The following is a 27,882-nucleotide window of genomic DNA, read 5'->3' as shown; positions in this document are numbered from 1 at the left end:
ACAAAAAAGAAAAAATATGCGAAAGAATGCAAAAAAGAAATGTATGATTCACACACACTTTATGAGATTAATAATTTTTTTATGAGATGATAATTATAATTTTATTAAAAAAATACAGTATTCATATTTCAACTCATACATAAAATAAAGAAAAAATATAAAGTTACGTATTATTCTTTGGTCTACTTACAAAACTTATTTTTTAAGGATTTTTAAATCTAATGTCAATCTAAATCAACGCTAATTCAAGCATAATAGAAAAAATAGCTTTTTTATTTAAATAAAATAAAAAGAGCTCAATATTACCAGATTTCTTAAACCAATGTTTAAAACATGAATTTTCTATTCTTATTAATATATAAATCATCCCAAGGCTATATGTATTAGATAATATATTAAACGCTACATCCTAAAATGATTTATGCATGAAAATCTTCAAAAAAAAAATACACATAAATCGTCTCGATGTACTGAATTTTTCAAAATGAACATAAATCGTCCCAAAGGTAAGCAGATTTATATGTTTTTGCCCTAAAATATATTAGGGTAGGATGATTTATGTGCATCCACAATACACAACATCCTAGTACGATTTATGTGCAACAAGCTAATGCACAATAGATTGTGACGATTTATGCGTATAATCAAATGCTGAATAACTTTCCATGAGTAACATTTGCCAAAGAGAACCCCCATTGACAGCGAGAAAGGTCTTGGAGGGAAGGAAAGTTAGGAAAGAAGACGGTCCACGACGAAGGAGGAAGAAGAATCCTTGGGGTCAATGGCAGAACAAGGCACGACCAAGTGGGTACCGGTGCATGGCGCAGCCCAAGGCGAAGGACGGCAACGGTAGTTGCAAATTGTGGTGGTGGAAGCGTCAGTGGGCGGCGAAGAGGGAAGTTTGCGGCAGGGCTGGGGATAAGCAGTTTTGGTGAAAGATGGCAGGGAACGAGGGAGACATGTACTGATTGAACGGTATTGTGCACTGAAGGTTCCAGAAGGCTTAGAGAAGGAAGTGTTGAATCTATGACCTTTTTTAACTTTGATTAATTAAGTCTTAAAAACAGAAATTAAAAACTTGGCTTTTATTTGGTCTGCGCAGCCGATTATGCAGGAGATAATTTTATTTTGTCTCATAAAACCCAGAAAAAACAGAACTAAAGCAGAGAGGAAGAAGGTGACACAACTATATATCTTGGTTCAGTTGCCTTAAGCAATGCAACCTACATCCAATCTTCACCACAACGTTGGTGAAATTTACACTATCTTTTAAGTATTATATACACCAATTCTCTAGGACTCAACATAATCCTATCTGAGACACATCAAGTTTCAACATAAACTTGATTTGGTAATGCAACTAACATAAGTAGACACATCCATATCAAGACACTTCCATCAGAAGACACTTCCATTTTCCGACACTTACAAACAATACATGACTAATACACGACTAACATAAGTAGACACATCCAGAAATAACACCTTGAAACCTCAACATGTTTCACCACTGAAAATAAAAACACTTCAAAACGTAGCAATCCTGTGCAAAAATAGACAAACCAATATCTAAAAGACAAGATTCACATCCACATTACATGCATTCTCGTTGAATTGACCAACAAAGTTCAACAAAGTTCACAGAACAAGTAACCACTAACAACACAAGAATCCAAAACATACAGTGAATATGTGTAAGACAATATCAAGTCCCAACAAAACATAGATAAACATGTGAGTGTATCCCTGGCCTAGATAAACAAGAATGTAATAGACATCTCTTTTTTTCGAAGTTTAGCTCCTTTTGATGGGCTTTTTCTTTGGCAATTCTGCAGCTTTCCGAAGCATGCTCTTTGTGCCAGGTACTGTGAATGATGTCCTAACCTCCTTATCTTTGTACCTTGATTGGTTCCGGCGGCATTCAAAGTATCTCCAATGGCTAAATTTTTATGACATAGAAGGATGTCAAGCATTATTTCCAACCTATATAACTTGATGGTGTCTTGCATGTGAAAATCAATGTTGAGTCACTGCATTTAGGAACAGAAGTGATGTGTGTTTAAATAATCAGTTAGTTAGCTATAGAATTTGGAAGCTCACATAATCCCAGTTATTCAGATTTCCGCCTTCGGCCTAGTACTCCATAAATTTTATGGCGCATACACCACAATCAATACTATCTGAATGGAAACAACGGGCTGTATTAAAAGAACTGGTATGTATCTCAATGAAACTTACCAACTAAGATATTGCAAGAATTTGAGGGAGACTCACCCATTTAGTTGTATTGAAACAGAGGAATATGTGCAAGACATGCCTTTTTGATCGGGCTTATAAGTGAGGATGGCTACCTTTGCGTTGTCTTCAATGAGCCTTCCCAGAAACACATTCAAAATTTAATCGGAATTCAATAATAAGGGTTAAATAGAGCAATAGAGTCATGAGATATTGTGGTACCGCATATGCATCTTGTAATACCCTCACTATTAGAATGTCATGCTTCCAGCTGCGTCACTCTGATAGTTTGGATATTACGACGACTCTAATAATATTTAATACTAAAATAGGAGCCTGTTTAAAACTTAAAATACGTATAACCTTTCGAAAGACTTTTTCGTTGAAAATACATATCTACATACTTACAAAGAATACATATATACACATAGTATCAATATACAAACTTTACATATCATAAATCCGATCCCTCTTACAAAATTGGTAAAAATAAAGGTGGGGGAAAAATATAACATCTAAAACAGTACAGAAATATCGTATAACAAAACTAGAAATAAAATTTTCATAACTTCTTCGTCCATGTCTTGAAAAAGGAAAAACCTGTAGGGGAGTGAGAACATCATTCTCGCTGGTTCTCACTATAGGGTTACATAATTGTTATGATAAGATACGTAAAATAAAACTGTTTTCAGAGTATAGTGATTGTTGCTCGCCTTATATATCTTTTCAGAAACCAAATGTTCACATTCAAAAATCCAAAAAAAAAAACTTTTTAAAAGAGAACTTAGTTAATTCCTCAAAATCCAAAACATTTTTCCTTTCTTGTAAAATCTTAAAAATTTTTCTAGACAGTATAAATGACCAACCTGTTCCAAATATAGGTTCATTAAGTCTATGCTAAACCAGTTTGAATTTTCATACAAAACTAGATCTCAAACACAAACCAATCATGGCCTCAGGCCCAAACAACTCAATCAAGATCCAATCCACCACAATTAAACCAATTTCTATCACAAACACAAGTAAAGAGAATCAAACACAATCAAAGCAGTTACATCAAGTATAGCAATTAGCAGTTAAACATAATTATTCACATAGGCAAACCAATTATAATATGATGAATGTCTGTCCTACTGACTGTGATATCACATTGTCAGTTCAACTGTCAACCTGACACATTCCCCTGGGAATGTTGCCTTTCGGTCACGAATAAAATGGGTACCCCCAAGAATATCGTGCCCAGCACACGGTCTAGGGATATAGTGCCCGCGCACACTCTTGTGATTTTGAAAGGATGTGAGCGGGATAATCTGCCTCCGACCTCACATAACCTACGGATATAGTGTCAGACACACTCTTACAGTAGAAGATCTGTCACGCCAGGAATATAGTACCTTTCACACTCTTTCAATAACCAACAAGTTCCTCATTCATCTCCAAGTTTCAAAACTCATAATCAATTTCTAATTTCTCAAATCAATTTCCTTTAAAACCAAAACCCATTTTTTTGGTAACATTTTCCAAAAATTCTAAACATTTCAAAATCATATCAATTGTAATTCTCTTCCAAAAGTCATAAAAAATCGTTCATTCTAAATCAAGATTTGGTGATAAAATTTCTCAGCAGAGTCTCAAGATTTTAGAAGAGAATAACCTATCTCATTTTCTTAAATTCATTAAAAATCTCTAAAATCTTAGCTTCTTGATTTGAATAAATAAAAATAAAATTTAAACCAAAACCAAGTTATTTAAACTGAAAGCCAAAGATTATTACTGGGATACTAATTAACAAGATTATTTAGATTATAAAATAATATTTTAGTTTAACCACTTTAATTTATAAAAATCAAATTAAAGATTATTTAGATCAGTTTAACCTTTGAATGAAAAGTAATTTTAATGGTATCAATGAGGTCCAAAATGATCTTGAAGATGAAATCTCACTAGACTTTATTATTGGGACACTAATTCCAACAAGTGTATTAAAGTCTCACCAGAGTTAGATCCAAAGGTATATGTTGGGAATAATACACTATTCCCCCTTGAGAAAACACCTTTGACAGAGAAATAAAATAGATACAATTACAACACAAGAATTTAACGTGGAAACTCCAATTATCGGAGAAAAAACCACGACCGTTGTCAAATGACAACCAGAGAGTATCACTATATGAAAATTGTTACAACACATAGACTTCTTTCTCTCTAACACCGGCACCCCAGTACACCCACACTCTCTCAAAGCAAATATCTAACTACACCTCACAAAACTCTCTAATCAAAGAGTACAGAGGAAAAGAAAAATCAGATACAAGCTTAAAGTGTTTCTGACTGGTGCAAAAACAAATGGAGAACTTAGCCTCATATTTATAGCTTAGGCCACCCACTCCATTTGCTATCCTAAGCAATGTGGGACTAATTCAACCAAATCCTAACAATCTCCACCTTGATTGAAATAGTCACACATCTTCAGCTTCCATTGTCAACACCGACAATTCTTTGCTGCCATTGTCTATACCGACAATCATAGTTCAGAGAACTATCATACTCCACCATGAAAGTATACTCACTTGGAATTAGACCACTCCAAGCATTTCACCTTGGTACAGATCGAAACCTTGCTGAAAATTCATGGTGCAACTTCCAAATTGGCTTTTCCTGGAAGTTCTTCAGCCATCGACCTAACTCTGCCACACACCTTGCATCTCAACGCCAACCAATGCCCGTGTGCAATTGTGGACCCGATTGCCACAACTTATCCTTATCCATGGCAGTGCGGCAATACCATGAGGATACTTCTTGTCTTCTAGAGAACATCATCTTCTCTCATAGAGAGAGCAACCAGAGATCTTCTCCTTCAACGCCTTGTGCAAACCTGATTGTATCAACACATCCTTGACTTGTATTTGCCACAAGCCAAAATTGATTCTTCCATCAAATTTCTCTATTTCAAGCTTCACAGCACTTGAATATCCTGACATTGTTGCAACCGTATACTGGAATAGTATAACTCAACTGTAGACCGTGCACTAGAAAGGGTCTCCAAGAAAGAGAGGTGGGTCACAATGGACACACTTAAATACCAGGTCTTTCCTTAGCCAGAACCTTTCCAAACTGCACTCTCACAGTGTCACACTGCCTTCTAGCAACAACAACAGCAACCAAAGATCAACCTCAAGCCACAGGACAAAATTCTTTTCTGATGTGGAAGGTCAGACTAGGCTGCAACCACAGAGCATACTAAGAATAAATCCCACCGAACCGAAACTCTGATACCACTTGTTGGGAATAATACACCATTCCCCCTTGAGAAAACACCTTTGACAGAGAAATAAAATAGATACAATCACAACACAAGAATTTAACGTGGAAACTCCAATTATCGGAGAAAAAACCACGGCCGTTGTCAAATGACAACCAGAGAATATCACTATGTGAAAATTGTTACAACACATAGACTTCTTTCTCTCTAACACCGGCACCCCAGTACACCCACACTCTCTCAAAGCAAATATCTAACTACACCTCACAACACTCTCTAATCAAAGAGTACAGAGGAAAAGAAAAATCAGATACAAGCTTAAAGTGTTTCTGACTGGTGCAAAAACAAATGGAGAACTTAGCCTCATATTTATAGCCTAGGCCACCCACTCCATTTGCTATCCTAAGCAATGTGGGACTAATTCAACCAAATCCTAACAGTATAATCCTCCTCCTTCAAATTAATCTAATGAATCAAATGATGCATATGATCCGAGACCAGTAAATCACACAGGCCATGAATGAAAATAAAGTTCAAAATTATTAAAAAGTGATATATTTTGTGAAAGTGTATAAAGCAAATATCAACTCAGGAATAAAAATTTGCAACACTCAACTACTAATTTTTGCTTAATCAACACAATCAAAGTTCGAATGATTAATTGGATTTCTACATGTAATCATTTCAAAGCAACATCTATTAACCATATTCACATCAATAACACCTAACATATCAAAACAAAGACCAATCAGTGACAATCATACATATTAGTTGAATCAAGGAAGGGTCCATGAAAATTAACTCTTACTCAACAATACAAATCATCACACTCCATCACTCTGAAGACACATATAAAGTAATGTTCAATAGCTGCGATTAAAACTACTATTTTTCATTTTTCTTTTAACTCAGCAATACAAAACACCACTCCTAATAATTTACAGTGTGGTAACTACCAAAAATTATCATGACCCAATTATACGTTGATCACATTCAAATCATTTTCAACCCGGACATATAGACACATACGAATTAATTCACCGTTTTTCCTTTTCTAAAAGAATCCACACACTCAAGAAACCATGTTGTGTCACTCATAAACCCTATAAAATACTGACATCCAATACCAGCAATTAATGAAAATCTTGAAGAACCACTTACCTGTTAGTGCAGCGCCGGCACCCGAAGGAAGACACGTTGCGCGGCAGGCTCAGACGCGAGACAGGGAGCGGCGGTGGGTGGGGATGCAGAGGCCAATCAGCAACGAGCTTGCTAGTGACTCCAAAATGCCGGAGGAGTTCAGCCGTGGCATGTGTTGAGGCGGAGCAAGGAGGCGGTGTCGGGTTGGAGGCCAGACGATTGGATGCGTCTTCAAAGAGGGGCCGGCGGTGACATGCAGTAGAGGCGGCGACGCTTGGGCGACTACGAGAAGGTACTCGCGAGTGGCGTTGTCTGGTTTTCCAGCAGTGTTGACTCCTGTTGACAGTGGCAACTGTCGAAGATTGCAAGGAGGATGGGCTGTGCGGTGCTGAAAGTGGAGAGGGAGGGGGTAGTGGCTGCACGGTAACAAGATGTGGGTAAAGAATAAATTAGGTTTACAATAGTAAATTAGTGACATTAGGATTAACCTAGGTTAATTGGGGATTAGACTTTTTGAATGAAATATGTTTTGGGGTCTAGGCAAATGAAAGTTGGCAGAAGTTGGCAGAACCACTGTTGGTAATGTAGCGAAATTGTTATTATTATTATTAACCAAAGGGAATGTGGAAACAGAAATCAATTCCGACATTTACAAGAAGATACATATGCAATTATGTATGACATTTTTAATAATAATAATAATAAAGTAAAATTTACGTAACTCTTTCTAAAATAAAGGATAAATTACCTCTTGTAATATGACTAATATTTATTGGATAAAATTAGTTAGTTTATTATGTAATAATAAACTAGACAAATAAGAAATATGATAAATTTAGAAAAAAAATATTTAATAGTCAATAAATATGTATTTTGGTAAGTTTTTTTTAGTTATTGACTGAAATCTATCATTTCTTACTAAATAGAACCATATAAATGAAAAAATAAAAATCACATTATCAAATAATGAGAAAAAGGTAGGTATTTAGATACTTCTTTTGGATTAAAATCATATTATCAAAATTTAAGTTAGACAATAATTCGTTTATAAAATATATAAGAATGACTTTATCAAATGATGTACTTTGATATAAGAATGACTTTATGCTCCACATTCACATGTTCTTCAACCTCATTCTCCTCATTTGTATCCTTTCCACTTGCATCTTCCACATTTTCTTTCTTATGTTTCTTTGACTTCCTTGATTTCTTAATCCTCATAACAACATGCTCACAATCACACCTGACTCTCTTTTGATCATTCTCTATATATCTTATATTTCTCTCTTCATATATAACATAGTCCTTCAAAGTATTATTGAATGTTTCAATGATTGAAAATTTCATCCCCAACTCAAAATAAACTTTACCAAACTCAACCCCCTCATTAATGCAGGTTCTTCTATCTCCTCATCTTTTTCATTATTTTCATCAACATTAATGCCAATAGCTCCAAAATATGGTTCATCCAGACCAACCAGGCTTAGCAGATCTTGTTGTTGCATTTGTAGGCCCTACGACACTAATAGGTCCGGCAACAACACTAAACCTAACAACACCACTTAGGCCATAACCTATTGTCCCATCTTTATTCCTCATATATATGTTGGCCGGTGACAAACCCCATTTATAGGGTTTATCTTGTGCTTGATTTAAGGGATTTTATGACCTTTTACCCACATTTATTCAATGAAATAGCATGGTTTTGTATATTCTCCTTCAATTGTGCTTAAGAGTGAAAACATGCTTTTTAGGACTTAAAATAGCTAAATCTAATTCTCCTTGATTCCATTAGATGCCTTGATATGTTTGTTAGTGATTTCAGATTGAAAAGGCTAGGAATGGATCAAAGGAGTGAAGAGGGAAAGCATGCAAAGTGGAGAAATCATGAAAAGTCAAAGAAGTTGAACTCGCCCATGGACGCGCGCGCACACCTGGCGCTTGCGCGCACCTGCCAATTACCCCATGGACGCGTACGCGTGCTGTGCGCGTACGCGTCAGTGCCGTTTTATGATTTTTTAATGAAAACGTGGCCAACGAATTCTGAAGGGTTGTGGGGCCCAATTACAACCAACTTTGGCGCCAAAGATGCTATTTAAAGCCAAGGATTGAAGAGCAAAAGGGGAGATCACACATTAATTCATTACACACTCATTAGGATTAGTTTAGAGTAGTTTCTAGAGAGAGAAGCTCTCACTTCTCTCTAGAATTAGGATTAGGATTAGGATTAGTTCTTAGATCTAGGTTTTAATCATTGCCTTCTTCTACTTCTACATTTCAATTCCTTGTTGTTAGATTCATTCTTCTTCCATTCCTTTGTTGTAATTTCCTTTATGTTGTTCTTACATTTTGTTATAGATCTAGTATTGATTCTTCTACATTCTTCCAATTCAATAAGAGGTAATCCATAATAATTGTTCTTCTTTGCTTTTCTATTGTTGATCTCTTGTTTTTGCAGTTATAGATTCCTTTAATTCTTGCATTTAATAATGTTTACTTCTATTGCACTTTATGTGTTTGTTGAAATGTCTCTTTTAGTTTTAGTGTAGAATTTGTTCCTCTTGGCCTAGGTAGAGTAATTAGTGACACTTGAGTTATCTAATTCCTTTGTTGATTGATAATTGGAGAGATTGCTAATTGGTTTGGAGTGCACTAAAGCTAGTCTTTCCTTGGGAGTTGGCTAGGACTTGTGGCTCAAGTCAATTCATCCACTTGACTTTCCTTTATTAGCAAGGGTTAACTAAGTGGTAGCAATGAACAATTCTCATCACAATTGAGAAGGATAACTAGGATAGAACTTCTAGTTCTCATACCTTACCAAGAGCCTTTTATAGTTGTTAGTTTATTTTCATTGCCATTTACTTTTATGTCTCTTATCCAAAACCCCAAAAAAACATCACAACCAATAACAAGACACTTTATTGTAATTCATAGGGAGAACGACCCGAGGTTTGAATACTTCGGTTTATAAAATTAGGGGTTTGTTACTTGTGACAAACAATCTTTTGTATGAAAGGATTATTGTTTGGTTTAGAAACTGTACTTCGACGAGAATTTATTTGAGAAATTCTAAACCGTCAAAAATCCAATCGTCAGCCGGCCAACCTTCTTGCTACTCAATGGAGTTTTCCTTGTTGTGGTACTACTTTTAAATTTCTTATTTAACTTCTTTAACACATTTCATTGAGTTTTTATTTTTTTATCACTCCTAATAATCTTTTTCTTCATCATCACACATTCATCTTCACTACTATCATCACTAATCTTACGGGGACTATACGACTCATCCTCTATAATCTCATAGTCAACATCACTAGAAAATCAAACTCTTGATCATCAAGTAGAGCTAACATTATTTGGTGATCAAAGTACAGATCAAATTTTGGAGTCTCTTTGTTCTTTTCTTTGTATGCACGTAACTCATTGATCTCAGCATCTCCATAGCATGTAGTCCAAACTCGAGGTTAGAAGCTGTAAAATCAAACTAGTACATAGCTTTGTAATCATGATACCCAAGTCCTTTGAACATAGTTTTCAAATCAAAGAAACACAGCAAATCAATGTCCATTTTGAAAAACTTGTACACTTTTTTATCAATATGCATCACATCCTTATTATTTCGCACAAAATGATCTCCATAATGAAAAACAGAAACCGCAAAATACTCCATCTACTAATAGAATTAAAATAAACTATAATCAACAAAATCGAAACCAAGAAAAACAAAAATCCAATGAATTTGTTCATTAAAGCTAGAAGATGCTATATTCTTCCAACTACTTTAAAATCCACATACATATAATACTATTACAAGTCACAATTTTTGACCGTCACTAAACCATAACCATCTACCAAATTAAATTGATTAACCAACATACTCACCTGCTATTTGTGCGAGTATTCAGTGAAAATATTGTTGCTAATGTCGCATCCACCTCCACGCTTCATGTGATTTGAAGATAATGACAGTGACTGATGGGCGTCACGATGATGAACAGAGTTCTGACGTTGACGGTGACAGTAGTTATGTGGGAGATGAGGTTGTAGTAGTATAAGGTTTCAATGTAAAAATGAGTGAATTGTGGAGTTTGGTGTCTTTTTGAACTTAGTTTCGTTGATATAAAGGAAAACTAGTGAGTGTTAAACGTACCCGTTCATACAAATCCATGAATTATTTTGTCCTTTTGAATATGTAGACACTTAACTGTCACGTGTGCAAATTTATGTGCAACTTAGTATTTTTTATTAATGAGTTACACTAGAAAATAGAGAGAAGACTATTATGTCTGATGAAAAAAAAACTAGAGATTAAAATCTAATGTTTTAAAATATCTAATTTTTGTTATAAAATAAATAAATAAAGAAGAAGAAATAAATATAAAATAAAAAATATAAATAAAAAATTTTAGTATTAATTATTATTAATATATTTATTTTAATATAATAAAAATGAATCATATATATTTACTAATATTATATATGTTGCGGCTTATACTCAGAGAAAGAAAAAGAATTTATTGTAGCATATAAAAAGAAAGAAGAATATTTTTGGTATACATCATTTGTCTCAGACCTCCTCATTATTTATACACACAATGTTTACTTTTTTAATTTTATTTAAATTCAGTTTAATTTGAAAACTTCATTCTCTTATCATAGAAAAACTGAATCGCTTATATAATGAATTGAAGTCACATATCAATATATCATTAATTGAATAGACATCCATGTTCATATCACTCTAATTTTAAAATTTTTAGGATTATTCTATATTTTTTCAAAAAAATTTAAAAGTTTGGCGGCATTTTCGTCAATTCAGTCACTGCCCAAAACGAACGTAAGTCATAAGTCGTAACACGGATCTATGATTCCAACCCTATCCCGACCGTCCACGTTGCACCCATCTGACAGTGAAAAAGCACGATCCGCGTCGTTAAATTTGATTGGCCACAAGTTTAGTCTACAACATGCTATATATAAATGTCGCAACCGCCTAAGCCTTCATTCATCCATTAATATTCTCTCGCTAAGCGCTCAAAGGATCACTCTCTCTCCATTAAACCGAAGCATTAAACATTCGTCAATGGCGGGTCGAGGCAAAACATTAGGATCTGGCAACGCCAAGAAGGCCACCTCTCGGAGCAGCAAGGCCGGTCTTCAATTCCCCGTTGGTCGTATTGCCCGGTTCCTCAAGGCTGGAAAATACGCTGAACGGGTCGGTGCCGGCGCCCCCGTTTACCTCGCCGCCGTCCTTGAATACCTAGCCGCCGAGGTAATTTTTCCTTTGCTTGGTTTCAATTAAGTCCTTAATTTCTTGGCTTTCCTTTTTGTTAATTTCTAGGGTTTTGAGATTTGTCGAAATTTCCAGTGTATTGGATTTCCGTTGATATGAATTTAAGAATTGTAGATTTTTATCTTTTCAATTCTTTCTGATCGGGTTTTTCCTTTTATTTCATGTGTTTGCATCTTCGATGTTGAATCTAGGGTTTCATGATTCAATGTTAATATTCTAATTGGGGTTAAGGCATTTTCATCTCCGCATTGTTTAACGTGTAGGATTTTTTTTTAGTTGTCAATTTTTTTGGGCTAAGATAAGGTTACCCTTTTTTTTTTATAAATTATAAACAATGTTGTACAATTGCAATTTTAGGCGTAATGCTAAATATTAATTTTACTTTTGAATTAGGATTAATGTTTCAGATTTAGGACTCAGCTCGAATTTATGTATATTTGGGTTTCTGAAGTTGTTAAAATTATGGCATTTTCAGGTTCTTGAGTTAGCTGGCAACGCTGCGAGAGATAACAAGAAGACCAGAATTGTGCCACGTCACATTCAATTGGCGGTTAGAAATGACGAAGAGTTAAGCAAGCTTCTTGGAGATGTTACAATTGCCAATGGTGGTGTGATGCCCAACATTCACAACCTCTTGCTTCCTAAGAAGACCGGAACCTCGTCCAAGGCTTCTGGCGATGATGATTCTTAGAAACATTTTTGTTGCATTGTGTTATTTCTTAAAAGATTAAGTTCTATGTTCCACCTATTTTTACTTTAAAATAGGATTTTAAGGCATATTCCTGGTGGTTGTTTCATTAGTTGTAGCATGTAGTTAGATTTTTGGTAGGTATGTGAATATTTATCATCTCTCACATGTTTCAATTTGATAATAGATTGTTGAAAATTTAAATTCTTATGTGGCAGTCTTAAACTTTACCATAAATGTTGTTACTTGTTGCTTACGAACCACTAGTGTTAGCTTCATCCGTGAAGTTGCAGTGAAGTAATCACTATCTATCTCATATCTTGGAGCGTGTTTACACTATCGTATGTACGGTTTATCCGGGAGCCATTGTGGTTGTGATGTTTATTTATTGCTTTTTTGAATATTGTGTCAAAAAAAACAAGAGTTGGACAAAGCTCAGCTCAGGACATGCTCCAAGCGCCTTTCCTTGAAATGAGCTTCCTATCTTTGACTTATGACTTAACCACCAAATTGATGTCTTAATTTGTGGCGAAAGCAGTCTGGTTTTGCACAAAGAGAAACACGTGTGTGGAATTTCAGGGTGACACCAGTTTCTTTAAATAGTGGTTTAGTGATTCTCAAGAATATGCAACTATTTAGGTTTTTATGCTTAGTGAGCAAGATTGTTATAGGCTGCAATTTTTCAATGATCTAGACAGTCCAATTTCTGATTTGGGAGTAAGCTTCGGACTCTGGAGGATGCTATATGACTGGGAGCTCTCTTATGTGTTGTTGAGCTATGTCATTCAGTTAAGGAGTATGGATTAACATTGACAACTCCCGCATTTGTTATTGAAAATGGCAGTAACCATTGGGTTCTTGACATTGAGGACCTGCAACTCACTTAAAAATAAGTGATTGTTATGATGCCTACAAATATTTGACTAACTTCCTAAAAAAGTTAAAAATTAATATTTAATTTTAAAAGTATAAAAATAAAAATTATTAAATATTCAAAATTTACTATATTAAGTAAATTAGGCAAAAGTTAGGCACTATACTATAAATATCATAGAATTCACCTAAAAAATAAATATGCTGTAATACTGCACTCCTTTAGTAACTCTCATAAGATGATGAAGCCATTAATAAAATCTTTAACATGTTTGCTAAAAATTTAAAGGCAAATAATAATGAAAGTCTTTAGTAACTCTCATAAGATGATGAAGCCATTAATAAAATCTTTAACATGTTTGCTAAAAATTTAAAGGCAAATAATAATGAAAGTCTGTCGAAAGCTGTTTGTAAACTCAAATATAAACTTGGTCACTGAATAAGAGAGTCAAAGACGAGTTAATACTCAAAATGAACCCTAAAATTTGATCTCCAACTCAATTTAGCCCTTGAATTATCAATTGATTCAAATTGTACCTTGAAATTTTAAAACGTGGCTCAAGTTGGCCCTTCCGTTTATTTCCATCACCAGAAAGCTGACGTGGCACATGTAATTGACACCTGGCAGCCTCAACGGTTGTCTAACGTGGCAAAATTCTCATATGCATTGGTTTAGCCTTCAATAATTTGAAAAAAAAAACCTGCATAAGTCTTTTTATCAGACTTCACCTCTTCTTTTATAAACCTTGTACAATTCAACTTCACCCCCTCCACTATGCCTCGGATCCCTCCTACCTTTTCTGTCACCACCACCATCTTCTTCACCATAACTACCATTTTCTTCTTCACACCCATCTCTCCTCCGCCTCTCATATCTATCCTAACTCTTATCCCTACCCTATCATTCTCTCTATCCCTTCCCCTTCTCCTAGAATCCCCTTTTTCATCATCATAATCATCATTATCTCTATCTCTATCTCTATTCCTATCTCTATGCCTTTCATCTCTATCATATTTATCATATTTGTCCCTTCTATCTCTTCTATCCTTTCTATCTCTGTCTCTTTCTTTTTGTCCATCTTCACCTTGTATTTCTCTGTCTCTATCACCACTATGTTTCTCTTTGGCTTCAGCTTTAATCTCCTTCTGCAGCTCCTTAACCCTATCCCTATCATCTGCAATAGCCAGTGCCTTGAACTTCCCCTTCGAACCACCACTGTCCTGCTTCGAACCCTTGACGTCGCTGTTCCCAGACCCCTTCTTCGGAGGGAGAATAGCGTGGATTATCGTGAGAAGTGTACGGACAAATTGGGAAGCTTATGGAGTTCTCCACCCCCATGGCTCTGATGAAGAACCGAAGCGCGAATGACGAATTAGCGTGAATTCGTGGAGTTACCTAAGGTTTAGTTGCTGCTTCCCAACTCAACAGAAACGACTATGATTTGTGAGAAATGGGGATTGCTAGGTTTTTTTTTTTAAAATTATTAGGGGCTAAATTGATGCATACAAGAATTTTGCCACGTCATACAACTGTTGAGGCTGCCAGGTGTTAACTACATGTGCTACTTTAGTTTTTCGGTGACCGAAATAGACGGAAGGGCCAACTTGAGTTACATCTTAAAATTTTAGGGTACAATTTAAGTCAATTAGTAATTCAAGAACTAAATTGAGTTGAAGGTCAAATTTTAGAGGTCATTTTGAGTATTAACTCGTCAAAGAGAATCATGAAACAACCATTGAAGTATATTATAAAAGAAATTTGTCATATCCAAAAAACAACCAATGAAACAACCATTGAAGTATATTATAAAAGAACTTTGTCATATCCAAAAAACAACCAATTCAAGTGTTATAAAACAATTGTCATAGAAAAAAAAACCAGTTACTACGTTGTAATTCATAGACAAAATGTTGTTAAATGAATAATCTAATGTATGATAATTTCTTTCAACTTAAGAGTATTAAGCTTTAGCAATTTTCAACCCAAAAAATACATTAACATTTTCCTAAACCCATCGTCATTAGCCAAAAAATAAGTTTCTCTACTCTTGTGAAAGGTGCGGCAGGTGAGCAAGCTATCCGATCCAGCCTGATGGCACTTCCCAGCAGCTCAGTCCACTTGAAGTGTGTCAGCCACCTTCTCCAAACAGCCGTAGAGGCCATTGCAGAACCTCATCACATGCTTCACATCGTAAGTATTTCCCCCAAACAGCTCTTTTACAAGCACCAAGAACTCCTCCAAGCTTTTCGGAAGAACACCCCAAGTCAGAATCTTCACCAAATATCCAATATCATAAGCACCATGGAATGTGACCCATGTCAGTGATTTGTTGAACAGCAGCCCAGATGCTGCTGCCAACTTCGCAAAATGCAGCGAAGAAACTCCAGCCACTGCATTGCGTGCAAAGTCGATGCCCTGGCTGCGTAGGAGTGCCACAGAGTCCTTTGCGTAGATGTCACGCATGAGGTTGAAGTCTGGGAAATTGAACTGCCAGATGTAGTGAGTTCTGTTGTTGGTTCCTAGATCAGGGAGGTTGCCGTGCTCATAGAGTGAGTCCAAGCTGAATGATTTTGAGCGCGTCCACATTGGCCTTCATGACTTGGTAAGTTTCCTCTGGGACAAGATTCTGGTTGTTCTTGTTGCGGGGCAGGATGACTACACCCGGCAATTCAGTGTCAATGGAGACAAATCGGTATTTGCTGCTTATGATTCGGAACTTAGAATCAGCGTTGGCAGCCCAATACACTTGCCTGATCACAATCGAACTGTTGGACTAGGCTCTAGAAGAGGCACCACAAACCTTGGCTGAGCAGCGATAAAATGGTGGAAAACCAATAACCATGGGCAATGGCATCAGAAAAACTCTCAGTGGTTGTTGAAGTCGTTCTCGTTCATCATCGATCCTCGTCATTCTTGTATATATGTAATCGTGCTCTTTGTAACTTAACCCTGGAAAGCAACTCTGTTAAATTCTTAGAAACTGAAGAAAAAGATAGAATAAAGGAATGCAAATTGTGTGCTGTGTATGGGTGAACTAGAAACGGTGCACTACCTTTTCTTGGGTGGGTATGAGTAAGAAAAGGAGTTTCTTGCCGTGATGTAGTTTGTGTGGAAGGGTAGGAATGAGATGATTTTCAACAATGTTATGTTTGATGAAGAAAGAATGAAACTTGAATCTTGATATAGCTGTTTCCGGTTTGTGCTTCAAACTGGAACCGGGAGAGGGAACAAAGAAGAACAGATGCAGTACTAAGTTTCTACGTTATTCAATGATGAATTTAAGTTTTTGATTTTGTGTTACTATGGTTTCTTTAGGTGCTGCATTCTACAGTTCTACTAGTTCTAGTTTAGGATTTTGCTATGCGCCTGGAACGTTGTATTCATTTAAGGGTGATCAATTAATGGTCCAGTTAAGTAGAGTCAATTAGGATAAAAATAGTTCCAAAAATAAAAACTACTGTAATGGACATTATACTGCAGATGCACCAAGGTCAATTGTTTACTGTGATCAATGACAATATTAAATATTTAGATTTATTAATTGTAAATTGATTTTTTTAGATTTTATAGTTACTAGATTTAATTTGTTCTCATTTAATTTAACACAAATATAATTATTTAATCTATTCTATTATTAAAAATGATTATGGAAAAATATGAGTGATTATTTATTAAATTTAAGTTAAAATAAAAATTTATTTTTACGCAACAGATTCATGAACGACTTCTCCTAAATTTTAAAGTGTATGACTTTGACGCCACCATCTAAATTGTAAAATAAAAAAGAAAATAAGTTTTTTAATATATATTAATTAATAAATATAATTTAAAATAAAGGTCTATTTTATTTCACTAAATAAGATCAGGAACTCAAAAGACAAAAGTATCAATCTATTTTATTTATCAGCCCCACTAGCCCCTTTTTGTATCTTGCTGAAAGTTTCTGAGAAATCTTGTTGTAGAGTGATGCTTTTTTCTCTTTAGCTAGCAAGTTTTTTATACTATTGTATGCAGCATCACGCCATCAAGTGCCTCTTCAAAGGGTAGTGGTTATGGTTTTGCTGATAAGGTTTGACACTATCACTACTAAGATTATGTTGTTATGTGTGGCTGAGTAACATCTACCATTAGTATTTTACTAGTTATCTGATGCTTGTAGTTGTTAAACTTTACAATGGATGTACACAGTTGAAAATGGAAATGAAGACAGAAAACTATTGTTTAACAGAGTTGGTAAATTTGAATTGATTCACTTCATGCTTTAGCTGGACTCCACATTTTTCTATCTTTCTCCATCCTTTCAACTTTAACATTGTTGCTGTTGATTGTTGAGAGATCCTTATGCAGCATAAAAATAAAGATCTATGAAGAGATACTAGTTTAGGATATGGATTAATAGTTTGTTGCAAATAGAAATCATGTCTGATGTGCATGTTCAATTTGAATGTTCCTCATTGCCACTGACTGTGGACTTCCATCAGATTTCATGGAAGATGGAGTAGGGAGTAGTGGAGTAACATACAGAGATAAGCAACCCTGGGTTGCGTCTTTTCAACCTCATTGGCAACACGGAGGATGGGAGCTATCTCCACAAGAGAGGAGGGTACCACCTCACTGTAGAATATCGACTCCCCGAGTTTCCCCGCCGTCTGTGTCCGCATGATCCGCCTCGGTGGCGCCTCCGAGGAGGGCCCCGCCCCTCGGGACGATATCCTACTCCTCTGATCTCCTCTCCTATTTTCTCTTCTTCACTTCACAAACAATGAGCCTAGAGATTCCAGCAGAATCTGCAGTGCAGAGGACAGTGTGTGAGAAACTTAACTGAAATGACATTGAATGCTTGTGGAAAAGACAAGAGCTGGATGGTTACCTTATGAAGCACAAGAGAGAAACCCTAGAAGAGCAAAACACACAGAAGAAGAGAGAATGTGCCGTTTGGGTGAGGATGGGGATTCAAAGAGAGCAAGCTAAAGCTACTTCGAAGCAAAGGAAAAGGGGAAAAAGAAACTACATCACACACACAGCTTTATATTATAGTAAAAATAAAAATTTTCAAATAAACAGGGGAGATGTAAATTTGAAGGCCCAGGTTTCAATTGCCTTAACTTTTCCCACCTTTGAGAAAATCAGTTTTCAGAAGCTTGTCTTTGGACAAAGCTCTTCTATTATTCTAGCTTTTTGAGTCGTCTTTGAATTTGAATCATGACAGTGATCTACTGAAGCTGCTGGGCACTCTCTTGTCTCAGTTGTTGTGGACCATATATTTATTTGCATCAAAGATTCTGGTATATCTGCAACCTTTTACATTATTTAATTGTAATCTCCTTTACTGATGATCAAATATCATAGAATTAATAGTTTATGCATATACATGGCATACAAAATGATCATACAATTGCCATTAATTTGCAGAGTTCCAGCTTGAACTATTAATGCAGTCCCTTTTTTTCTCTTGGGTAATTTCCTTATTATATTCTTTTTTGTGTCTTTATTTGTGAATCATTCTTCCCTTCCTGGTACCGTTTGCGTCACCTGTTGATGCCATAGAATTTGTGTAGAGAAAGGAGGATTTATAACATGCATGGAATGATCTAAGTGTTTAAAAGTTAAACAAAAATCAACCAAATATATATATCAAGAATCGGATCAGGTGCTGGTGTAGTCTTATGAGTACGAGCTAAAATCTGCATGCAAAATAAAATTCCTAACCCTAATTAAAGTAATAAACATAGTACAATTGCAAATAACAAATAACAAAGTCCTTCCTTAATGACATTCCATATTATATTCTGAAGATTATCGTGAGATACATTAAATATGCAGGATATATTGAATTTTTTCTGAGATATTCCGACATTATTCTTCACGATTGATGCTACATTACTCTTATATCTAGTAGGTACAATATAATCAACTAGAAAAAGTTCCTCTAAAAGGAGAATGTAAGGGTGTATCCCCCGCTGAATCATTTTGTGAGTTATGATTACAATACTTTTGTTGATCTAGACTTACATAAACATAAACCCTTGCCTTCATATTTGAAAAGCAAGCTGACTCTAGAGTAATGGTTAATACATAAGGGCATATTTGTCTTGCATGTTCATGCAATTTATACTGGAACTATTACACAGTAAATTTGGAAAATGTATTTGAATATGGCTTGATGAGGTTAAAAATGTTTTATCTCAGTATTCAAATCCCAGAGATGAGAAACTCCCTCTACATGTTTATCTTGGATGATCTTATTCAGCATTTGCTGATTTTAAATACATTAATGAAAAATGTTTATCTAGTTCTCTCTGCATTGGCAAGTTGCTGTGTCTATTGGTCCTTTGATGTGCCATAATATTTCTGGCATCCCCTGGGGAACAATTAATTGTGTATATATTTTCCTTGCAGGCAAGTCTTTCGGAGGGAGAAAATGACAGTAGTTTGACCAAGATTACCATTGCAGGTCTATGTTTAAGGTTTGTGTTATATGCTCTGCCCGAATAACTACTATTGAAAGGATTAAGTAATTAACTAATCTTGTTTGCTCATGGGTCTTTCATATTACTTATAGGTGTTAATAGGACTTTAAGTTGAGTGGAAAATATATACAAACTAATCTAAAAGGATTTAAATTAATATAGGGTGTTTTGGTTTTAGTCTCTCAAAAAACATGTCTTGGCGTTTGTAGCAGGCTTTTCCAATATTTGGTTCTTAGTCCTGCTGTTCTAAACTTTGATCATTGTAAGTCTAAACTCTCGAATGTTTAGTCCTTACATATGTTGGAAGTTTCTTTTTTGGTCCTTGTAAATATTTTATAAACCTTCTTTTGGATTTTATAATATCACCGCTTAATAGTGCTGGTCTAATAATAGAGACCAAAAACATAATGTTGGAACAAAACTCAGACCCAAAGAAAGAAAAGATTGAGGGACAAAGACCAAAATGACTTATGGATATTAAAAATATCTTTAAGCCATCTGGGACAGGGTTGGGTGTCTTGCTTCTACTTGGTGCATCTTGGAGAGATTGGAAAGTTTTTATTGTTCTAAAGAACATGTTGTCATGCTAATCTTTGTATTGAGGATCTCTTGTCCTCCTCCTTGTTTGCATTATCCTTCTTCCCTGACATTAATGTTTCTTCCTTTAACAAGGAAAAAAACGAAAGAGAAAAGGAAAAACATATTAGCCAATGTGAAAAATATTGGGAATGGGTGGTGGCCTGTGTGGCACCTATAACTTTTGTTGTTAGATATCCTTGGTTGGCTCTTGAGCAAATAATTTCATTCAGAATGGGAAACAAGAAAGCAAACTATTAGCAATGTGCCCTACTTGGTTGTTTTAGTCTGCTCTAGTCATAATGATGGTTTGGTTTTTCCATGCTGACTGTTGAAATAGTTTCCACTATTACTAAATTGCATGTTTCTTGAAATGCAGTGACAAGTTTTCACACCTGCCATGTACGTTAGTGCAGCCATCTATGCATTATGTTAAAAGAGAGTATTTTCATGTGCCAGAATTTGGTAATGCTTTATTAATTTAATTTTGCAATACTGGTAAGGATAATTTTGTTTCGGTGTTGTCCAGTAATGTGTTGTAAATTTATTGAAAAAGTTAGACAATGATGGCATAACATTTATTTAATATTACATACCTTCACATTAACGATAACAACGACGACAACAACAACAACAACAAAGCTTTGTCCTACTAAATAGGGATTACTACAAGGATCAAATGACACCATTGTGCCTGTCACAAATGATGCCTGAACATAGCCATATATTCCTTGCTTGATTAAATTTATTCAACCTCATTTTCTCCCTCTTGCAGCTAGAAGCTTTTGCCATCCAATATATCCACTTGGAGAACAGCAGTGGCAATTGATTGAGGGAACTCCTCTAATCTGCCTCCATTCCCTTCAGATTGTGCCTTCTCCACTTCTACCATTTTTTGCTTCTCAAACTGTTATTAACTGTCAGCCTCTTATGGTATGTGCAATTTATTTCAACAAGTAACTTGCCTGCTATGCCTATATATTTGCTATGGTCATAGATTATGTTCTTTATTGATCTTTAATTATTTTCCAGATTCATCTTCAGGAAGAAGCTTGCCTTAGAATATCTTCTTTCTTAGCTGATAGAATTGTTGTCAATTCTGGTGATATTTTACCAGATTCCTCAGTAAACTCTCTTTTCTTCACTTTCAGTGGACTGGATCTTATGGTTCCTTTGGACAAGGCCCAGTTGGATATTTCTAAAAGCAACTAAGAATCGTCAAACCTCCTTTGCTGGTGCAAGGATTCACCCTCAATGAAACTAAGAATACTGAAACTGGATAAGGATCCTGCTTGTTTCTGTCTATAGGAAGGTCAACCAATTGATGCTAGCCAGAGAAAGTGGAGTGCCAAAGCAGCCCAGATTACTTTATCTCTGGAAGCATGTACTGGCCCACCTGCACTTCACAATTCTCTTGCAGCCCTGATTACTTTAATAAATTTCTGTTTCTGTCTTTTTACGTGTATTTTGGGAGAGTTGGTGAGAAAATAGCAGTGGCTGGAAAAAGTAAACAATTGGAGGGAATTAAGAGCAAATCTTCTAGCGAAAAGTTAATGGACATAACTCCTAGTGACAGTGCTGCAAGTTTGGCAGTTAAAGACCCTTCAACTTCGATTTCTTGAGTCTTCACCATTGAATGTTGAGGGAATGCCTCTAGTTTAGTTTGTTGGAAATGATTTGTTCATTAGTGCCACTCATAGAACCTTTGGTCCACCGCACGCTGGGAGTGTTCAGATAGATTGCGTAGATGCTGAGAAGCACATAGCAGGAGAGAATGGCTCATTCTTAAGTTCTGGAGAAAATATTCCTTCAAGCAGTGATAATGGAAACCGTCAACTGAGAACTGTATTGAACATTCCGTCGCCAGAAGGTATTAAAGAATTATGGTGATCTAGAGTCTAAAGTGGTGATAGTTGGGAAAATAAGGTGCCTTCAGCTTTCATCTTCTTTCTTTAGATGAAAAACAGAACTTCAACTATAATGGGGGATCAGAGTTCCAATTATGTGTAAGACATGGTCATGGATGTTAAGCTTTCATCCCTTGTAGCGCAGTAACCACTTTTTCAAGCTGAAACTGAAAAAGTAATCATATGGGGTTGGTTTAACCATGGAAACTTGGGATACATGAGAACCCAATCAAACCATTCTGAATCTGATGCAAGCTAAGCATGGACAATATCAGCATGATTTGACGTAACTAAATTAACAAGAAATGCACCACCCTTCTGACGAGCATTTCTTAACCAAGACATAAAAATTATCTTAGAAAGAGAACTCAAGCCTCTCGTTTTTCTTTCTTTTTTGTTACTTTCGTTTTCGTCTTTGCCACAGAGGAAAGACCAGAGTATGTTTCTTGACAGGCTTTGATGATAGCAGATACCTCGCTGTCATCTTTCGGAATTTTACTTAGCATAAAGTTAGCAGATCTATAATCTCCCGATGCCAAAAGTGCTTGATACATCCTACAACCACAGAAGTCGTTAGTCATTAATAGCCCCAGCAATGAAGCAGATGGAGTTATAGCACTGGAAACTTTTAAAAAACGTACCTCAAATAACTTAGCACGTTGTATGGAAATCCAGCAACCTCATATTCTCTCCAAATCAAACGAGCATTACTCAAATCTCCAGCATTGGTGCAGGCACTTAGAAGAAAATCAAGACATTGCCGTGAAGGCACGAGACCAAGCTCGTTCTTGACTGCCCAAAGCAAGTCTAAACCAATCTGCAAATTTGAGGACTCGGATGTTGCAATTGCAGCAAACACCTATATATACATGAACAAATTTGATGTGACTGGCTCCAAAAAGAGCAATTGTCAAGACGAGGTTTAGGACCAAACCCCTCATTTTACAATACTGCCATGATCCATCACAAGGTAGCCAAAAAGAGTTTCAACTTTTTCAGAATTGAATTAATAGCCAATGGATCCATTTTTCAAATATTGAAAGCAACCTTATACAAATTATGTTGGGAGGGAACAAGAACTCACTTCATCAAAGAGAACTTCCAATAATAGTTCATCACTTTCAAACTTATCCTTGAGTTTCTTGAACAAGTCAATAGCAGAACTGATGCAAAATGCGGTCACGTATAAATATAAGCGCATTACACATTGCAATTTAATTACAAAACGAATGAGAAATCAAATAGATGCTGAAGGGGAAATAAATTAAATCTTAGATGCTTGTGAACACAATATATGATAACCATCCAACTCTCCTTTGAATTTGGTGAACTCTTCCTAATATGTCCCTAAATTAGTTAAAGAGCTAAAGAAAGATATAGCAATATTGTGTTTTCAGAACCTACGAGATAAGACTTATAACAGCTTTTGGTTCCAAATTGTATCCAGCTTTATTAATCTCCTCATATACTAAAAGTGCCTCGAACAACTGCCCATGTGATGCAAGAGCTGAGACAAGGACGCTCTTGATTTCATTTAAGCTTTTCGCTTGTATGTTTGGATCCAAAATGACCTACAATGTAAAACAAATTTTGTTTAGTTGGATATTCGAAATTGTATCAAATATTTTAATCATTTCAATTTCTCAAAGCGTTGTTTCCATTCAACTCTTTTTTCTCTTTGCTCTCTAACTCTCTTTCTCCTAATTTAAAAATTGTTCAAATATCTAATGCTGTCATCCGTTTCTTCTCTTGAATGTTGCTTTTTCCACTGACGGTGTGAATGTGTGATTGTTACCTCCATTTCTAAGAGTAATATCTTCCGTTCAAATATATTATGGTGGAAATTCAAGTGCAACTAACTTCACATAAGTTGATAATTGAGAATTATTTGATGAAAATTTAGTCAAATAAATCAAATCATTTAATCGCTCTCAACTGCACCTGAGTTTTTATCATATATTAACTTCACTCTACCAACTCTGATTCATCTTTTTACATAATTTTATTTAAGATCTTCTTAATCAAGTGAGAGTTAGTTCATATATGTGAAAAAATTAAACTCTTATGCCCTATTGCATGTTTTTTTTCCTTATTCATGTGATTAATTTTACTACAAAATAAAAAAAAAAACAAATTATAGCCAAAGTAGTAGTGTGTTTGTGTATATATGGTTTTCCTACTACTTTTACTAGCGATTTTTTTATTTTGTTTCATGAATTGATTTTAAAATTGTATTTGATTAGTGAATTTTAATTTTAATTTTAATTTTATTTTATATCTGCTCAGACACTTATTATAGTACATATCCGTCCACTGTTCAACTAGCATGTGTACAGTGTACCACTTCTTTTTGCCAAAATCAGTAAACTGGGCAAAAACGGTTTTAAATCATTTCGGATGCACATCGGTCATTTTATAGATATGGAAAATGGAAAAGTTTGTTTGTCCCAGGTAAAATATACGCAAACTCACGGGCACGGACCAATTAGATTTATATAACATCCACAGTGACTCAAGTTTCAATTATCTTGAAAACATAAAAGTAAAAACATAGGTCAAGGACTTCCGTTTCAGACATGTTGAAAGATGGGAAAACTATACTTTATAGATAATTTTTTCTTTTGCTTTGCTTTTGGAAAGGGATCTCTTATCACTCAATCTAGTCTTTCCCTTTCCTCCTCTTGATGAAATTTAAAAAAAAAAAAGGGAAAAGACCCATGAAGGACATTACCAGAAGCATTCATGAGAAGTTCGTCACCGCTAAATTTGGAACGCTAACAGCATAATCAGCAATGAAGCCTGAAATATCATCTTCATCAAAATCTGCATTACATAAAAAATGAATAACTCTAATTACTTATAAAAGACCACCATTAAGGACAACTTTGTAGAGCAAAACACAACTCCCTAGATAAACAAAAGTATAGCGCCAGAACTCAACAGATTCAACATCAACTCGTTCTTTCCGATTGGAAACAGATTTCTAATGTCTTAATTTATTTTGGCTCAAACCTATTTGGTGTTTAGAATTTAACTCATAATTGGAATTGAGCTTCTGAATCCAAATACTTGAAATGCATATTAGAAATGGTGTGCCTTTCTAATGTTTGGAGTTGGTGCTCTAAAAACATGCTGCCTTTGGTCAATCCATCAATCTAGTTGCCTACATGGATAATATTGCCATTACATGTAATGATTGTAAAGGCCAAAAGAGATAGAAAGTAAACAATAGAACTAGAAGAGCTGGGGCAGGAATGAACTAGTGTGAAATCACCCCTTCCCCAGTTATAGAATTATACTGGAAATGTAGAGCAGAAAAATATGGTAGTGTTACATAGACTCCCATGCTCCGTTCCCAATTCTGTCTTAGTTCCTACCTTCTCATTATCCCTTTTTCCTCTATAGAGCAAGAATCTCTCTCTCATCCCTAACAGAATCGGCCCAGGATCACACACCCATCCACTAACTCTTGCACATGGCCTAATTAGTTACACAAGTGGTTCCCCACCATTTGCACTTTTATGTCTCCTATTCATGCTAGTAACGGAGGAATTCTATTGGCCCCCTGTTGCTGCCTCAATAGAATCTTCTTTCTTGCTCCCACCGTATTAGAATCATACAACAGGAATAGGTGCAATATGTTTCACAGGATTGAAGCAGCTCAATCAAAAACCAATTAGTGGCACAGATAGCACACTACTGCAAAGATTTGGCTTCCTTCCTCCTCCCAAAACCAACTTACCTAGTCAACAAGAACTGCTCCAGAGATCTAGAACACCCAACACATAAATATATAGAATTAGCCATAAAACAATTATTCAACTGATTCTAAACTAGCACTGTACATAATATATGTATCATGGAAAATAGTCTTTAATGTCTTCAAACCCATAATGCATCATTAGTGTTAATCTGTTAAGCACAACTGCCCAAATAAGCCATTTAATCTTTAAGGAGCTTTGGACTTCCAATGAATGTATCAAGGCAAAAAAGAATTTAGTTCAAAGAATGGGCTAGGAAATTGAAAGTAAGATATCAGACTGTGAAGTACCTACTCCTAAGGGAAACCAAACATTAAGAGCTAGCTGTTACGAGGAAAGAGCTAATCTCCTTAAATACAACATCAAGCATCCCATACTACCCAATTGGGCACTCCATAATACCCAAGAACCTAACACAGACACAAGAGACAAAGACCTATTACCTAGACAAGGAGACAGGATGACAAAGTTAAAGAGACCCAAGACTAGGTGATTCCTAAACATGATAAAAACTCTGGATTGAGAAGTTGTGAATAGAAGATATCTCTAAGGATGTGGAAAAGGCTAACTAAATGAGAAGTCTCACTACATAGAAAAGGATTTTGAATCTGTCTCTACATAGATGCAAATGTATGTAAAGAAGTGCCTAAGGTTAACTCAAGTTATAATTACATGAAGACTACGTGATTAGCATAGTATGATCTATACCCTCAATGTGTTGTATATTTTGTCACTATCAACATAATAACTACTTAAGCAAGTGCAATAGTTGGATTATACTTGATCAGCAGTGGATCCGTATACTATATATTAGTACAAGAGAATCCAAAACACAAAAAGTTGTTAATTGCAGTACAATGACAAAGCACACCCATCACAATGCATGTTACACAATCCCAAATCAAATGAAGAAGGATTTCTTGTAAAAAGCATCAGCATAGTCTCTACATTAAAATAAAGCAAATTATGAATGTCCCACATGGTACTGCTAAAGAACTTAGTGATTCACAGGAAAAGATCAATGCCTTAACCAGTGATTTTGGTATTTGAGAGTCCTCTGGGCAGCAACTTACCATTGCTAAAGAACTCAGTCAAAAGATTGAATCAATGGAGGGTTTATTGAAGCAATTACGGAATAAAACTTAGTCCCATTCATATTTGTATCTAATTAGAATATAAGATTGTCCTTTTTCTTTATTGATATTTTTTACATAGGTCACAATTCTTTTTGTATATAGCAAAGATCATATTGCCAAGTGTTGCATAAAATAGTTAGAAATTAGGATTCTTTATTATTGTAAGAAAAATTTTGTTCGGTTGAGCCGGTACTGCTGCGAAATAACAATTTTGGTAGCTTGCCTTTATCTCATGAAATTTTCTTTTGGGTGTTTTAATTTGTTCATGTGTAATACAGTATTCAGGAAATGTTTAATTAATATTTATCAAAAATTGCTGTAGATAATGGATAGCATGTTCATTGTGTTCAGTTATATTGTGTGAATATGTGCCCTACAATAATACAGAGGACTCTAGTTTTCGGTAAGTACGTGCCAATTTTGAGTTTTGTGTCACTGTAAGAAATAAAGAATATGCTGTAATACTGCACTCCTTTACTGAGTCTAGTAAGATGATGAAGCCAATAATAAAATTAACATGTTTGCTAAGACTTCAAAGGT

The 27,882-nt window shown here is 35.4% G+C and overlaps 3 protein-coding genes and 1 pseudogene across 4 annotated transcripts; 2 read left to right on the top strand and 2 right to left on the bottom strand.

The window, feature by feature from the left end:
• Positions 1-11,604: 11,604 nt before the first annotated feature.
• On the top strand, positions 11,605-12,828 carry LOC112789961 (probable histone H2A.1). The gene is made up of 2 exons (XM_025832150.2): positions 11,605-11,909; positions 12,406-12,828. Exons 1-2 carry the CDS (start codon positions 11,721-11,723, stop codon positions 12,619-12,621), a joined length of 405 nt encoding a protein of 134 aa, XP_025687935.1. The 5' UTR covers positions 11,605-11,720; the 3' UTR covers positions 12,622-12,828.
• Positions 12,829-15,352: 2,524 nt separating this feature from the next.
• On the bottom strand, positions 15,353-16,240 carry LOC112775178 (probable CCR4-associated factor 1 homolog 11; annotated as a pseudogene).
• A 2,203-nt stretch (positions 16,241-18,443) lies between these two features.
• Positions 18,444-22,152, top strand: LOC112789959 (uncharacterized). 2 transcript variants are annotated; one of them, XM_025832148.3, is made up of 7 exons: positions 18,444-18,581; positions 18,702-18,777; positions 18,905-18,948; positions 19,892-19,959; positions 20,918-21,003; positions 21,314-21,471; positions 21,690-22,152. In XM_025832148.3, the coding sequence occupies exons 3-7, from the start codon at positions 18,925-18,927 to the stop codon at positions 21,738-21,740; spliced, it is 387 nt and encodes a 128-aa protein (XP_025687933.1). In that variant the 5' UTR covers positions 18,444-18,581; positions 18,702-18,777; positions 18,905-18,924; the 3' UTR covers positions 21,741-22,152. The 2 variants fall into 2 exon arrangements, with proteins under 2 accessions (XP_025687933.1, XP_072088747.1); XM_072232646.1 differs by lacking the exon at positions 18,444-18,581 and having other exon boundaries at positions 18,638-18,777.
• Positions 22,153-22,662: 510 nt separating this feature from the next.
• LOC112775169 (pentatricopeptide repeat-containing protein At4g04790, mitochondrial) lies at positions 22,663-25,870 on the bottom strand. Its single transcript, XM_072231755.1, has 6 exons — positions 25,780-25,870; positions 25,204-25,268; positions 23,850-24,016; positions 23,530-23,653; positions 23,087-23,304; positions 22,663-23,000 (listed from the first exon to the last, which is right to left on the bottom strand). The coding sequence occupies exons 1-6, from the start codon at positions 25,868-25,870 to the stop codon at positions 22,814-22,816; spliced, it is 852 nt and encodes a 283-aa protein (XP_072087856.1). The 3' UTR covers positions 22,663-22,813.
• Positions 25,871-27,882: the final 2,012 nt, after the last annotated feature.

The sequence above is a fragment of the Arachis hypogaea genome, chromosome 3 (assembly GCF_003086295.3).
Source record: "Arachis hypogaea cultivar Tifrunner chromosome 3, arahy.Tifrunner.gnm2.J5K5, whole genome shotgun sequence".
Taxonomy (NCBI): Eukaryota; Viridiplantae; Streptophyta; class Magnoliopsida; order Fabales; family Fabaceae; genus Arachis; species Arachis hypogaea.
This window is presented reverse-complemented; position numbering and strand designations above follow the sequence as displayed.